This window comes from Paroedura picta, chromosome 5 (assembly GCF_049243985.1).
Source record: "Paroedura picta isolate Pp20150507F chromosome 5, Ppicta_v3.0, whole genome shotgun sequence".
In the NCBI taxonomy this organism is placed as follows: Eukaryota; Metazoa; Chordata; class Lepidosauria; order Squamata; family Gekkonidae; genus Paroedura; species Paroedura picta.
Genome location: NC_135373.1, coordinates 11,523,060 through 11,536,485, shown reverse-complemented (window position 1 = coordinate 11,536,485; position 13,426 = coordinate 11,523,060). Strand labels below are relative to the sequence as shown.

At 49.1% G+C, this 13,426-nt stretch overlaps 1 protein-coding gene across 10 annotated transcripts in view; it reads left to right on the top strand.

Annotated features, from left to right (window-relative positions):
- The window catches only part of BICRA (BRD4 interacting chromatin remodeling complex associated protein), a 151,146-nt gene that overhangs the window by 113,310 nt on the left and 24,410 nt on the right, over positions 1 to 13,426 (top strand). For all 10 annotated transcript variants that reach the window (XM_077336494.1, XM_077336495.1, XM_077336491.1 and 7 more), the window contains 3 exons: positions 2,603 to 3,310; positions 5,062 to 5,386; positions 12,050 to 12,174. In XM_077336494.1, the coding sequence (XP_077192609.1) occupies positions 2,603 to 3,310; positions 5,062 to 5,386; positions 12,050 to 12,174 (1,158 nt within the window). The remainder of the gene's footprint in view (positions 1 to 2,602; positions 3,311 to 5,061; positions 5,387 to 12,049; positions 12,175 to 13,426) is intronic.

The following is a 13,426-nucleotide window of genomic DNA, read 5'->3' as shown; positions in this document are numbered from 1 at the left end:
TTGCCTTTTCCTGCCTCTGCATAGCTACCCTGGCCTTTCTTGGTGGTCTCCCTTCTGCTCTTCTGAGCAAATGTTCCTGTGCCAAATGACAAGAGACCAGTAGCATTGTTCTGTTTTAGAATAAATGCATCAGCACTGGCCTAGCTTATTGTCCAGAGAGTTTAATTGGTGTCCCATATATAATGCCCAGATTAAGAACAGCTTCCTGAAAACATTAACATAGTGGCGGTCATCCATACTATGTTGTCGACATGGCACTTGACAGCCTAAGCAAAAGACCCTTTGGGAGGTGGGGAAAAGAACTCTGCCTCAGGGAGTTCCTAGTCTAAAGGTGGGGTTGCTGCTTTTCCTAATGTAGTTCAGCCTGGGACTCCAACCTGTAAAATGCAAGCTGCTGGTAACCATGCACAGGCTGTTTGTGATATCCTGCACGCATTCAGAAAAACTTGCAAACATCCCCAGGCAAATGGTGTTCTGTCATTTTCTTCTCCTCTTCCAAGATCTTGCTGCTGGTGTGTGGCCCTGACCTGCTCATTTTCTCTCCCTGTTGCTGCACTTGCTTACTTCCTTTTTTGATCCTCACTAACTCAGAAGCTGGTGGTGGGCAGGTGCTGCCTCTTGTCGCTCCTTCCTTCCCCTCTGCTCCTCCATCTTCTCTGTCCCTTCAGAGCTGTGCAGTGTGGACACAAGGTGTTTCTGTTTCCTACCAGAATGCAACCCCCTCCCCTCCTTCCTGTACATATTTAAGTAGAGGGGGGTCTTAACCAGACATTAGATGATGCCTTGTCTCTTTGTCATTTGCATGCTTGTGTGTCGAAAGCAACATAGTGTTGGATGCGCTCTGGGATACGGAGATTAGCAGAGACCCTGTTATAGATGTAAAGATTGGGTGGCTTAGTGCAAACTAGGCAAAGCTCTTGGAGATTCGTGAAAGGGCTCCCCAGTGGTTTTTACTGGTAAATAGAGGCATGGGGTGAGGAGCAATTTGGAACCAGGGGAGTAGGCCTAACACTCTCCCGTGCCCCATTTTGCTAACATCAAATACCCTGGGTGTTGCAGGGTAAGTGTACAGGTTGCTTGCATGTTCCATGCTACAAGGATTATTAACAGCTAATAAGCTGTTGGGCAGGAGATTCAGGATGGACAAATGGAAATAATTCTTTATGTGATGAGTGATTAGGCGGTGGAACTTGCTGCCAGAGGATGTATTGATGGCCACAGGCATAGACAGTTTTGAAAGAGGATCAGACAGATTTGTGAAGGATGAGTTTCTGTGGCTGGTGACTAAAAGTAATATCTGTGTTCAATCTCCTTGGTCAGAGGCACTAATCCTCTGAATCCCAGAGCCAGGAAGCAACCTTGGGGGAAGGTCTCGGCTTCTCTGCCCTGTGGCTGGCCCCTGTGTGAGACAGGAGGCTGGAATAGATGGACAGTCCCTGGACTGACCCAGCAGGGCTCTTATATTATTATCACGGGAAGGTCTCAGCCTCTGTGTTTGGCCTTCCAGAGGAACTGATTGGCTACTGCGTAAGACTGGATGCTAGACTAGATGGACTAGTAGTCTGCTCCATCAGGGCTCTTCCTACATTGTTAACTTGGAGAGGGGGTGCTATTTGAGGTTGGGAAACCAATGCAGAAGAAGAGGAGAGAGTTAATGCCTCCCCACACCACAGTCCTGACACAAACCTCCTCATAGCTGTTCTTTACCAGTAAAAACCTCTTATGAGATCCATGTTCAGATCTCCCAGCATCTTGCCTTGTTTGGCCTTAAAGCACATGATGTGCTTTGAACTGAGGCTCAAAGCTCAAGATTTCTCTTTGAGACAAGGAGAGTGTCAGTGTTATGTTGGTACCAAGTAATGATGGCAGAGGTGTCTGCAGGGATGGGATGCTGTGTTTAATGTCAGCCTGATTTCACTGTGGCCTAGTGCTCCCTTTCCTGAGGGAAGAAGGCAGAGGAAGAGGGTGATGTGTCTGGCGTAGGGATTGAGAATCATCCCCACCCCATTCTTCAGTTCCTGCCTGCTCTGGCATGGCAACTGGGAACAACACTGATTTCTACTCACAGACTCAGTTGCTACTTCCAATTCTGTCCCATCCCTGTTTAATTTCAGAGTGAAGCTTTTGGCCAAGTTCTTTGGGTGAAAAAGGTAGAAGAATAATTTTAAATTCCTGGGAATTATAGAGATGGAAAGGGCCGTATAGCTGTCTAATCCAACCCCTGTTCAATTCAGAGATCATCCTAAAGAACAAATACCTTGCCTATTTTATTTGCATATTGTCTTTTCTCCTACACTCCCCCCCAGTTATTTAAAAGTTATTTTGCTGCAGCAGCAAACTAAATCTGGCAGATGCCCATGAGTATTCTCAGTGGGGTAGCCTGGAAGCCGAACACTGTTCCCCACAGTCCTCCCCTTCCGGCATGGGGACCCAGTATGATCTGGAGATGAACGAAGGTGGAAACCATCAATCTCTTTCACACAAGAAGCCGGCTATCACAAGCTTTGGATATAAAAACTCTTGGCCACTCCTGTCAGTTTCTGGTGCCTGCAGAGAAAGTGTCGCTTTTGACCCAATTTCTTGTTTCTATTTTCCTTTCCAGTTGCCTTCAGGGCAGCAGAAGCTTCCTGGAGCCTCCCCATCCCATTCGCTACCTCATCCTTCCATGGGGGAGAACCCCCAGCTCCAGCCCTCCCATCTCTCCCAGATGCAGTCCCCCCATCAGTCCCGTCCACCATCACAGCCTCAACCTCTCTCTCGACCGCCCTCCCGGCCACACTCAAGGCCTCCTTCCCAGCCTCAGTCTCTGTCCCGTCCACCCTCGGAGCCCTTGTCACGGTCCTGCACTCCCCAGACTCAGATGCAGAACTTGTACATCATCCAGAATCAAATTGCATCCTCCCCTCACGGCCCCAACCAGCACCCCTTGCGCCCCCCGTCCCAGCCTCAGGTCTCCTTCCAAGCCCCCCAGGCCCAGCAAGAGGGGCAGCCTCAGCTTGCAACCCCTCCCCACCTGCAGCTGCAAGTTCAGCTGGCGACTCAGCCCCAGCCACAGGCCGACTCCCAGGCACAGACCCGGCTGCAGCCTCAGATCCAGGGTCTGTCTGACATGCAGCACACCCACTCCCCCCATTTCCAGCTTCAGTTCCCTGCCCAGGGCCCCATCAAGCCCCCCACCCCAACCCAGACCCTCCACCTAACACCGGAGCAACAGAGGAGTTTCCAGATGGTTCCAAACCAGTTCCCGGCTCTCTCTGCAATCCCGGCCTCCGTACCTCAGCAGAAGCAGCTCATGGACCGGTTTCAGCAGGTAAATAGAAATGGGTGCAGAAAGAAGTCAGGTTTCTTACGAGCCTGTTGAGCAATTTAGTTGGGCCACCATGTTGGTTTGAAGTAGCAAAGTTTGAGTCCAGGGGCATCTTGAAAACCAGTGAAGTTCTACTCAAAGTATAAGCTTTCGTGTGTGGTGCTCCCTCAGAAGAATTGTCCCTGCACACTAAAGCTTATACTCTGAATAAAATTTTGTTGGCCTTCAAGACTCAAATGTTGAGCCTGTTGAAGTTTGCACACATAAACAAATAATGTCCCCTGCAACTAGTGGGGTTTGGCTTTCTCTGATCAGCTGTTTGTGACAGACCTCTGGTCTGCTGCGATAAAGGAAATCACAACACCAGCCCCGTTTCCCTCACAACAAATGCCTTTCTATTTCTAACATGCAAGCTGTATATAAAGTGTTGCAGCCAGCAGTCAGAACTCAGTGGCTTGTGTTCTTACTGCTTTACTTGCTGCTCCAATCCCTAGGAATCCCCTGTCCTGATAACTCCCAGTCAAACCCAGGTCTGGGACTACTTCACCAGTTAAGTGTTTTTGTTTGCCTTAAGTTGGGTTGCACCATCAAGAGATAAAGTCTGCACTATTTTGGGGGTCCCCAACCTTTTCAAGGCTGTGGACAGCTTTGGAATTCTGTCACAGTGAAGTGAGCGCAGCCACAAAATATCGGTCACACCATGGCTGTTGCAGGAGGTGGGGCCAGCCACTTTTAGTCACACAGTGACCATTTATGCACTGGGAACTTCACTGCCCCAGCTCCTGTGCAGGAACACAGATTGGGGGTGGATGAGGGGCACTGGGCCAAATGCTGTCCCTTGTGGGTCCAGGAAGAGGTGGGGCAACCTGCCACGACTAAAACTCCAGCCTGCAGTCCACCATGAAACCTCCAGTACGTAATGGACAGTGAGAATCCTTGTGATGTGGCAGCAGCTTCTGCCAAAGCACCATTTTTAAAAATCTGCACAGTCATGCAGAAGCCTTGGCTGGGTAAAAGCCCCACACAGTTTCTAAAAATTCTTAGTGAGCACGCATAAGGCTCAACTATAGCTCAGATATTCATTGCAGTGATTGACTAAATCCAACCACAATACAGAAAAAGAAAACCGTGTATGTTCAAGGAGAGCCCCAGTCAATGTAAATATATATATGAATTGGGGGAATGAGCTCCCAGAGGAGATCCAGGCCCTGTTGGAGCCGACACAGTTCCGCAGGGACTGCAAGACAGACCTGTTCCATGAAGCTTTTGGTTGGGCCTGTAACTTAATAACATCTGCAACCCTCCCTTACAAAACACCCCCACTGAATGACACCTAGTCTGGAGACTTATGGGCAGTGAATATCTGGAGGCTGCTATTGCTCGATGCTGCTAATTTGCTACTTATGTTTTTATTTGTTTTATATCCTTGATAGTTGATGTTTTTTATTATCTATTTATTATTTATTTATTTATTTATTTAGATTTATATACCGCCCTCCCCGAAGGCTCAGGGCGGTTTACATTAAACTAATCAACAATACATGAAACAGTTATTGTTGATTTTAATTTCTCTTGTACACTACCCTGAATCATAGGGGGAGGGCAGTATAGGAATTGGACTTGTTATTATTGTTGGTGATGATGACGACAAAAATCATGGATGGACAATCAACTCTTTGGATAATTAAAACAAAATAAATACAGAGATAAAACAAATTAATGAAAAAGTTTTAAATTTTCCAAATCCCCCACAGGTGCCCCAAGGGGTTATCCTGCAAACCAAGCAGCCCACTTCCACTAGCCAAGCGCCACCCGTGTTGAGCCAGTTCAGCAGCCAGTCCTCTTCTGTCTTGGTCAGCAGCCAAGGGCAGCCAGTCACAGCGACAGCTACACAAGCCCTACCAATCCACGGCCATGCACCCGTGCCTACCACTGTTCAGCTTTCCACTACTGGTCCGAGCAAGGGGGCTCCTGTGCTTGAGAAGGGACAGCTGCAGAGAGGAGGAGGAGGAGGGCCATCGGGACAGCCCACAGCACTGCTGCAGCAGCAGACACCTGTCTTGGTCAAATCAGCAATACGTAAGTCAACAGAACTGTCTTTTGGTTGTCCTGAGGGTTCTTTCTCCCCGAGAAAAAAGAAGCACTCTTTCCTACTATCACTCCTCTGTTGAGGGGGACAGGTTTTAGTGGTTAAAGAGTGGTGGACTCCGATCTGGAGAACCGTGTTTGATTCCTCACTCCTCCACATGCAGCCAACTAGGTGACCTTGGGCCATCTCCAATTCTCTCAGAGCTCTCTCAGCCCCACCCACCCGAACGGTTGCCTGTTTGGGAGAGAGGAAGAGAAACGGACACCTTTGGGTAGTAAAACCAGCTCTTCTTGTGTGTGCACTGACATTTGTTGTTGTTATGTGCAAAGTCGTGTCCGACCCATCGCGACCCCATGGACAATGATCCTCCAGGCCTTCCTGTCCTTGACATAAAAAGTAAAGGTATCCCCTGTGCAAGCACCGAGTCATATCTGACCCTTGGGGTGACGCCCTCTAGCGTTTTCATGGCAGACTCAATACGGGGTGGTTTGCCAGTGCCTTCCCCATATGTCCTTGACATAGATAAAGGTAAAACAGAGAGTTTCCTTCTCTGTGATTTGTACATAGGGGATGGGATTTCCTCTCCAGTCACACAGGTGTGTAATGTACGACACAATTGTGTGAGCCAAGTTTATACCAATAACGGTACTCTGACAATTGTATGAGCAAAGGGAGCAGATGCTAGTCCATCCTCACAGCCACATTCCCATATTTGTCTGCATACTATGAAGGGGCTTCTAAAGTTCTCCTTCAGTGGGGCTGAAGTCATAGAGGCTGGTTAGGTCATCCCTCTGCTCCTTCAGGTAGGGCATTCAAATGTAAATGACTTTCAGAGCTGCCTTCCTGAGTGACCTGAGCCTGACTAGCCAGTCTGGATTGCCCTACTGCTTAGTTAAGAGGCATTCGAGCCCTGCTCTTTTGACTCCCCTTTCTACTAAATTGAGCCAGCATCACTCTATATTGGACGACAGGATCTTGCGGCTACGATCCAGCCCAGGATTTGTATTTTACCCTGCTGATGCTCAGTCTTCATGGCTGAACTCCCCGCGGGTCCGGACGGAGCAAGGAATGATGCTGGGCTGGGGGGGGGAGCACCATGCCCTCTGCACCAGCATTACCTCAGCCTGCAGCAACACCCCTGAACAGCCCAGACTCATCTCCAGAGGGCAGGAGGGAATGCAGGAGGACAACATTGGTAACACGCAGGCAAAGTGCTCAGCTTAGACTACAGCAACAGGCTAGGTTGGGCTCAGGTGGGGCTCATTCGTCGGAGGAAGGCTGAGTGCCAGGTGCAGCCACTTGGTGTGACAGCTCAGCTTGTTCTTAAGCACAGCAGAAGTGCTTCCCAGTGTGGCTGCAACCTTGTGCACATGTCCACCCGTTGCCTTGACTGGTTTCCTGCTCCCCGACGCTTCGGCGAAGCTCTGTTTGACTGATTCCCGGCTTGACCTCGGTAAAGATAAACGTCAACTCTTTTGGTTTTCCTTTGGACTTCGTCAGCTAACAATTCCTGATAAGACCCGGACTGGACTTTTGACTACTCTCTGGTACACACTTTGAACTTGCTTGACTTGGTAACTGTGCTTGCCCTTGCACTAACCCTGCGTGTGCCCGGCTAGGGCAGCACAGCCAGTATCGAGCATGGTGGAGAACAAAGGGGGTGCGGCTTCTGCCGGCAGAGCCAGATATTCTGGAGCCCCAGAATGCCGCCCACCCAAAGATCTCAGCCCGACGCGGGAGACAATCAGGTCCGGCGAGCCCTGATGCTAAGTCGCGCAACACGCTTGGCACTAGAGTGCAGGGGGGAGTCACCCGGAGCCCCAGGTCATAAATCGCCGCCCCCAACACAATCTGCCCACACCCGGCCGGCCTGAGGAGCTTACTAGCAGTGGCCATCGCCACCATTCCAAGATGGCGCTGGACAGCCGAGAGAGCCAGTCCAACCCCCCCCACCAACATGGCGCCCAGCAGCCAAGGGGCAAGCACTTCACACAGATACTGCGCAGAGAACCGAGGCAGGTCCAGTGAAGGTTCCCTGTCCCCCGACACAAGGCCCAGGAGGGCAGAAAGTGGAGGGAACAGAGCCATAAGGGAGCGCCCAAGCACTGCCAGATGGCCTGAGGAGGAGGAGGAGGAGGAGCGCATGCTCATTGAATTCATGTGCTGGCGCAGGTTCAGGAACAGGCAACTAGATGACAGCTCTTCCCCCCCACGGAAGCATGGTAGGGGGGAGCGGGATTGGGATGCCACCTCCAGCCTGGAGCTTAGGGAGGCGCGTCCCCAGCACCATACTCTGATTACCTCGAATCTGATTCTCAACACCAAGCAGCAGCACACTCCTTCAGGAATGCAAGGGCCAGACATTGCTTGCCTTCAGGGGCCAGATCCGGGACCTCACGCACCTCCAGGAGCTCAAAAGCCAGGCGGCATTCCCCATCAGAGGCCAGATCCAGCACCTCTATGAGAGACACACTATCTGACCTAGAGGAAGGGGAACTCTCAGGGGAGGGAGAAGCCCCGACAGCGGTTGACAACTCTACCTGTCTGTTTCAGCATGATCACTTACAGTAGCGATCCCCAACCTGTGGGCCATGGACCACATGTGGTCCATCGACTAATTGGAGGTGGGCCGCGAAGGATGCCTTCTTCCCCCCCCCCTGCCCTTTACTTCATCCCCTTTACAACACACTTCAGTTCAGCAGCCAGTCCTGTCTTGGTCAGCAGCCAAGGGCAGCCAGTCACAGCGACAGCTACACAAACCCTACCAATCCATGGCCATGCACCCGTGCCTACCACTGTTCAGCTTTCCACTACTGGTCCGAGCAAGGGGGCTCCTGTGCTTGAGAAGGGTCAGCTGCAGAGAGGAGGAGGAGGAGGAGGGCCATCGGGACAACCCATAGCACTGCTGCAGCAGCAGACCCAACACCTCAGGCAACCAAAGGGCCAGTGGCCTCGAAAGCAGTCTGCCTGACTCTGTGATCGGGGGTCGGCTCCGTGCATTCCGGGAGGCATGGAGCTGATCCACCTCGGATCAGTGGGTCCTCGATCCGAGGTGGATCGGCTCCATGCCTCCCGGAATGCATGGAGCCAATCACAGAGGGTCCTCGATATCATTTTGATAAACCACATAGAGCTGACGGGGACACCCCCGGGTCACGTCATCATGTCCCCGACTCCCAAATCATCTCGCAAATGATATCAGCTGACCCAAGCCATTCAACACCTACTCAACATAGGGGCCATCAAGGAAGTCCCGGTGGAACAGAGACACACCGGAACGTACTCGGTCCTCTTCATTATGCCCAAGAAGTCAGGGGAATGGCAAGCTGTTGTGAATCTCGAGGCTCAACATGTGGGTCCGCAAATGGAAGTTCAGGACGGAGACCTTCCACCAGACACGTCTATAACCCATCGTGCAAAGACATCCTCACCTTCCTGAACGCAGGTAGGAAGCTAGGCCTCAGGGCAAACACCTTGAGGAGGCAGGTGGCTGCAATCAACACTGTATTGGGACTCGAGCGCCACAAATCCTTTTCGACCAATGTCTACATCAAGTTTCTCAAGGGAGCTGCACAATTGGACAAACCAGTTTTCCACAGGTTTCCCACTTGGAGTCTCCCGGTGGTTCTCTGGGAACTCACGAAGCCCCCCTTCGAGCCCATCCGAAGGGTAGAGTTGAACATACAGACTTGGAAGGTCTCCTTCCTGGTGGCAATTACGTCATCCAGGCCCATATTAGAACTCGCAGTGCTCTCCTCCAGATGAGAGTTCTGCATCTTTGAAAAGGGCTTGGTTGAGAAGCAACCCAAGTTTCAGGCCGAAAGCCTGTTCTTCCTTTCACCTGGAGCAGCCAGTGGTGCTGCCGGTGTTCTTTCCCAAACTATCAAACCCTCGTGACAAGGAGCAGCATATGCTTTACGTTCGCAGAGCACTCCGCATTTACTTGAGATGGATGGATGGCTTCCGCTGTTCGGACTCTCTATGTCTTATACGATCCAGAATATTGGTAGGAAGGTTCTGGCCTCAATGGTGGCGCGATGGGTCAAGTTGTGTATCAGTAAGGCATACACCCCTTCAAGGATCCCCCTTCAAGGATTGCTTGTGTAGCTCAGTGAAGCTATGAGCTATGCCGTACAGGGCCACCCAAGACGGACGGGTCATAGCCCAGAGCAAACCACTCCAGTATCTTTGCCATAAAAACCCAATGGACAGGAAGCCAAAGGATAACCGGGATAACAGATAAGTTTGGTCTTGGAGTACAAAATGAAGCAGGGCACAGGTTGGTAGAATTTTGTCAAGAGAATACAATGGTCATAGCAAACACTCTTTTCCAGCAACCCAAGAGACAACTCTACACATGGACATCACCAGACAGTCAACACAGAAATCAGATTGACTATATGCTCTGCAGCCAAAGATGGAGAAGTTCTATACAGTCAGTAAAAACAAGACCAGGAGATGATTGTGGTTCAAATCATCAGCTTCTTGTTGCAAAATTTAGGCTTAAATTGAAGAAAGTAGGGAAAAGCACTAGGCCACTCAGGAATGGACGGAGGTTCGCAACATTGTACAAGAGGTAGCAACTAAAACCATCCCAAAGAAAAAGAAATGCAAGAAATCAAAATGGCTGTCTGAGGAAGCTTTACAAATAGCTAAGGAGAGAAGGGAAGTGAAAGGCAAGGGAGAAAGAGAAAGATACACCCAATTGAATGCATAATTCCAGAGAAAAGCTAGAAGATATAAGAATGGCTTCTTAAATGAACAGTGCAAACAAATAGAAGAAAACAATAGAATGGGGAGTACCAGAGATCTTTTCAAGAAAATTGGAGATATGAAGAGAACGTTTCATGCAAAGATGGGTATGATAAGGGACCAAAATGGTAGGGACCTCACAGAAGCAGAAGAAATTTTAAAAAGGTGGCAAAATTATACAGAAGAACTATACAAGAGCAAGCTTAACATCCCTGATAGCCACAATGGGGTAGTTACTAACCTGGAGCCAGACATCCTGGAATGTGAAGTCAAAAGGGCCTTAGGAAGTCTGAGCAACAATAAAGCTAGTGGTGGTGACAGCATTCCAGTTGAACTATTCAAAATCTTAAAAGACAATGCAGTAAAAGTGCTACACTCAATAGGCCAGCAAATTTGGAAAACTCAACAATGGCCACAGGATTAGAAAAGGTCAGTTTACATTCCAATCCCAAAGAAGGGCAATGCCAAGGAATGTTCAAACTACCGCACCATTGCACTCATTTCTCATGCTGGCAAAGTTATGCTCAAAATCCTACAAGCTAGGCTCCAGCAAAATGTGGACCAGAAGTACAAGCAGGATTTCGAAGAGGCAGAGGAACTAGAGACCAAATTTCCAACATATGCTGAATCATGGAGAAAGCTAGGGAGTTCCTGAAGAACATTTACTTCTGCTTCATTGACTATGCTAAAGCTTTTGATTGTGTGGAGCACAACAAATTGTGGTAAGTTCTTAAAGAGATGGGAATACCAGAGCATCTTATTTGTCTCTTGAGAAACTTATATGCAGGTCAAGAAGCAACAGTGAGAACTGAACATGGAATCACCGATTGGTTCAAAATTGAGAAAGGAGTTTGGCAAGGCTGTATACTGTCGCCTTGCCTATTTAACTTGTATGCGGAGCACATCATGAGAAAGACGGGATTAGAGGAGTCACAAATTGGCATCATGATTGCAGGGAGAAATATCAACAACCTCAGATATGCAGATGATACCACTCTAATGGCAGAAAGTGAAGAGGAACTAAAGAGCCTGTTGATGCGGGTGAAGGAGGAGAGTGCAAAAGTTGGCTTGAAATTCAACATCAAGAAAACAAAGATCATGTCATCCAGCTCTCTCAATTCCTGGCAAATAGATGGGGAAGAAATGGAGATAGTGACAGATTTTATTTTCCTGGGCTCCAAGATCACTGCAGATGGGGACTGCAGCAAAGAAATTAAAAGACGCTTGCTCCTGGGAAGGAAAGCTATGGCAAATCTAGACAGCATCCTAAAAAGCAGAGACATCACCCTGCCAACAAAAGTGTGTTTAGTCAAGGCTATGGTATTCCCATTGCAATGTATGGCTGCGAAAGTTGTACCATAAGGAAGGCCAAGCGTCAAAGAACTGAGGCTTTTGAACTCTGGTGCTGGAGAAGACTCTTGCGAGTCCCTTGGACTGCAAGGCGAACAAACCGGTCAGTCCTAGAGGAGATCAGCCCAGACTGCTCCTTAGAAGGCCAGATCCTGAAGATGAAACTCAAATACTTTGGCCACCTCATGAGAAGCCAGGACTCCCTGGAGAAGAGCCTAATGCTGGGAGCGATTGAGGGCAAAAAAAGAAAGGGACGACAGAGAATGAGGTGGCTGGATGGAGTCACTGAAGCAGTAGGTGCAAACTTAAATGGACTCCGGGGAATGGTAGAGGACAGGAAGGCCTGGAGGATCATTGTCCATTTGGTCACGATGGGTTGGTCACGACTTCGCATCTAACAACAACAACAACTGCATCTGGGAATGAAATGTTTGGGGGGAACTGACTGCAGCTTGTGATCTACCCTAGTCAGTATTCCCAAAAATGTGTCTGTTCTGTAAACCTTGCTCTGTTCTGTAAACCTTTTTTGTTGTCTCCCCCCCCACACCCAGTTGCTGCTGCAGCTCCCACGGAGAGCAAACCCTTTTCCAGTGGCTCCACAGCTCTTTCCATTGGGAAAACATCCACCGGACAAGGAAAACCTACGATCCCTCTGGCCATGCAACAGCCAGTTCAGGTGGGCTTTTGTTGTAGCCACTGTTCTTTCTTACAACTGATGTTGCCTAATTGTTTATTTTTAGCTCTTGTGCCTCTCAGAGGCAGCGCAGTTCTTGAGCAAGGACTGTGCTGCTCCAGGGCTGAAGGAATGGCTCTGATCCTTGGGGACTGGGCGATGATACATTTCAGAGTCACTTGGCAAATGCTTCCTGCTTTCCGTACCTCCACGAGACTATGACCACAAGGCACAAGGTGGAAAAGCAAAGAGCTATCCCTGCTTTTAGAAGTTTGTTTGATTGTTTGGTTGATTCATTCATTCATATAGTGATCTATTCAGCAAATAGGTCAGGGCAGTGTACATTAAACCCTTAGGGAGGGAGAAATGTGTTTTTTACAGCCTGGGGTAACTTAACACACTTAACCAGCTTATTTAAAGGTGTTTAGAGAGACTACATGGACCAAGCATATGTTCAGGTGAGGTAACGTAAGAATAGGAATGAAGAATTGAGATGTGTTTTGCACACATTACTTAGAGTATCTTTGGGCTGTTCTGTTCCAGTGTGGATCCTCATGCTGAACTTTTTGCAGCAGTTTCTGGGGAAATCATTTGTATGTCTGGACAGATTCAAGTGGGTAGCTGTGGGCCAGGACAATGAGTGTGACCTTAAGCCTTTAGAAGTTTGGCCTTTTGACAGCTGCCTAAGCCATTGAGGGAGGGCGGGGTGAGGGGGAAGGCTCTGCCCTCTGTCTTGCACACCTTTCCTGGATTAAAAGAAGGAGCTGTGGGCCAGCAGGAGCACCTGGCAGACTCCTTGCAGGCACTGCTAGTTACAATAGTGGCTTCTTTTCTCATTTACCATAGTTCTCCCCTCAGTAGAGTAGATGTGTACTCAGGGGACTTACAGTTGGTTTAATTGTCGAGGTCAAATCAACAAAGTGATTTCAAAGGTCTTCAGTAATGGGTTTAAACTACAAGTACAACGATATAGGCTAGATATCAGGGGGGGGAAATTCACAGTCAGAGTAGTTCAGCAGTGGAATAGGCTGCCTGAGGAGGTGGTGAGCTCCCCCTCACTGGCAGTCTTCAAGCAAAGGTTGGATACACACTTTTCTTGGATGCTTTAGGATGCTTAGGGCTGATCCTGCGTTGAGCAGGGGGTTGGACTAGATGGCCTGTATGGCCCCTTCCAACTCTATGATTCCATGATCATATTTGCCCAGTTTTAGTCAGGTAGGAGAAAAAGTCCCCATTTTAGAAAGGATTAAAATGG